We start from the raw sequence: 2,145 nt of genomic DNA, 5'->3' as shown, positions 1-2,145 counted from the left end.
ATCAGTCTTCTCAATAAATATTTTTAAATAAATAATTTGCTTCATATAAAAAATTTCTAATAAAATATTGCAATGGGGTCGACTGTTTCACTCCTTTATAAAATACGCCAATGATCGAACAAATATTGAAAAGTTGTCTCTTTATTAGTAGGATGCTCATACCAAGTTTTGTGTCTCTAGCATTCCTCATGTTAAAGAAAAAAAATTAAAATGTGAATTTCAACACCCCTCCTTTAAGATGATATATCGCCTCAGGGGTGCAACTTTCATATAAGGCATTTCTACTTCAATCCTCTTATTTTTGGCTCTACATTCACTGGTACCATTTTTGCTACTTCATTTAAAAACACCCTGTAACGTCGCTGATGACGAACATTGTCAACAAATGCGTGTTTTTGAAGCAAAGAACGCATAAAAGATGACGATCATGCCTATATAAGTGACTAACATCTTCTGTTTTACAGGTGCCTCTGGACGCCGTCGTCGAGCTGGTCTTCGTCGACGAGGGCTTCGCCTACGACGCCAACCACCCCTTGCACATCCATGGCCACAATTTCAGGATAGTCGCCATGGAGCGGCTAGGCGAGAACGTCACCGTGGAGGAGGTACAGGATAGAGACAGGCAGGGACTCATCAAGAGGAACCTGTTGGACGCCCCGCTTAAGGACACCGTCACCGTGCCCGACGGGGGGTACACTATTGTCAGATTCGTGGCGTCAAACCCAGGTAATTTTATTAATTAAATTAGTTATGCCTGTCTCACACCGGTAGGCGGCTGGAAGTGGCACTCGTTCAGCTCGGTTGGCTTTTTCTTTGATGCTCCTTTGTTTCCTTAGACGTCTAGATGCGCTATTGCAATCCGCGAAACGGGAAATAAAAAATAAAAATCGCGCGTCAATGTCGCAGTCTACTGGGAAATATAAAAGGAAGCGAGATTTTTTTCTTTAAAACAAATAGAAAGATAACGGATATGTCTTGCTAAGAAGATTTCATTTGTTCTATTGCAATTATACAGTAACTGCTTCTAATTTTGAATTTTCATAGGTTTAATTTGAAATATATGTATTTTACCGCCACAAATAAATCTAAACATGCCTAATGAACAAATAGTACAGTTCTCTACACACGCGTGGTAACACCATACTAGGTGATCGCATGATTAATCTGATTGGTTGAGCCGAATCAGGTCATGTAAATTCACACTTTTCTATACAGGGTGGGCCAAAAGTACGGGAATGGCAGGATATCTGGGGATATTCAAGGGGTAGGGTAAAAGTTGTTTATATGAACTTTTTAACTTAAAATCATGCGCAGATTCACCCCCCTTGTATAAAGACATACTATTATAAAACATCCTGTATACAGTCAAATCTATTCTCATTTTGACAATAAAGATGGTAGAACGGTAATATCCTGCAAAGAAATCAACACAAATTGCCCGGAGAACGCGACATTTCGGGGCAAAAACATTTTTAAATGCGTACATTGTGTAGAATAATCGACTGCCTCTTGAGTCCATGAACAAACAAAACAAATTAATTTTAAGGACTTTTCGCAAATATTATACGTAAAATATTACACGACCGGCTATCTGTCCTGAAGTTGAAATGTGTCGACCTTTAACCTATATGCCCACCGTCCTCCATCTATCATTTCCTTTGTTTTGCGACTGTGATTCGGAAGATATACGGCAAAATATACTAAAAAGGGCGGTACGCCATTACCGGACCCGCAGGTCGACTGGGATTCGAGTAACATTTAGAAAATCGGAAATTTTTGCCTAATTACCTTTTCGCTTTGCACTATTTTGGACATAGGCCGGGAAAATAACCTGGGAAATGACCATTTCGCAACTTTTCGTTTCGGCAAGCTGAATTTATCACTATAGATGCTAAATATTATGTACAATAATATATTAGTTTCCACAGTCATAAAAATGGGGGGAAGATTGTTTACAGGGTGGTTAATTGTATAATTTTCACGTAAATTCACGTTTTTCGCTTATAACTTTTTTCTGTTCATTTCCACGAGAAAACAGTAAAGTACTTTTTTTCGCCTTCAAAAGACCTACAAAACTAGCCCTCGAGCGTCAAAAAATATTGATTAGATCAAAAGTTATAAACAGAAGAAGTTTATTTATGACTT

General features: G+C 38.4%; 1 protein-coding gene across 1 annotated transcript in view; it reads left to right on the top strand.

Annotated features, from left to right (window-relative positions):
- Positions 1–726, top strand: part of LOC111692818 (laccase-10-like) — a gene marked incomplete at its 3' end in the record, with an annotated part of 3,556 nt that extends 2,830 nt beyond the window's left edge. Inside the window, exon 4 of the mRNA XM_023456943.1 lies at positions 465–726. Coding sequence (XP_023312711.1) covers positions 465–726 — 262 coding nt within the window. The remainder of the gene's footprint in view (positions 1–464) is intronic.
- Between the last annotated feature and the right edge of the window lie 1,419 nt (positions 727–2,145).

Source organism: Anoplophora glabripennis, unplaced genomic scaffold (genome assembly GCF_000390285.2).
Source record: "Anoplophora glabripennis isolate ALB-LARVAE unplaced genomic scaffold, Agla_2.0 scaffold3765, whole genome shotgun sequence".
Taxonomy (NCBI): Eukaryota; Metazoa; Arthropoda; class Insecta; order Coleoptera; family Cerambycidae; genus Anoplophora; species Anoplophora glabripennis.
Note: the sequence above shows the minus strand (reverse complement) of the source record. Positions and strands in the feature narration are given on the sequence as shown.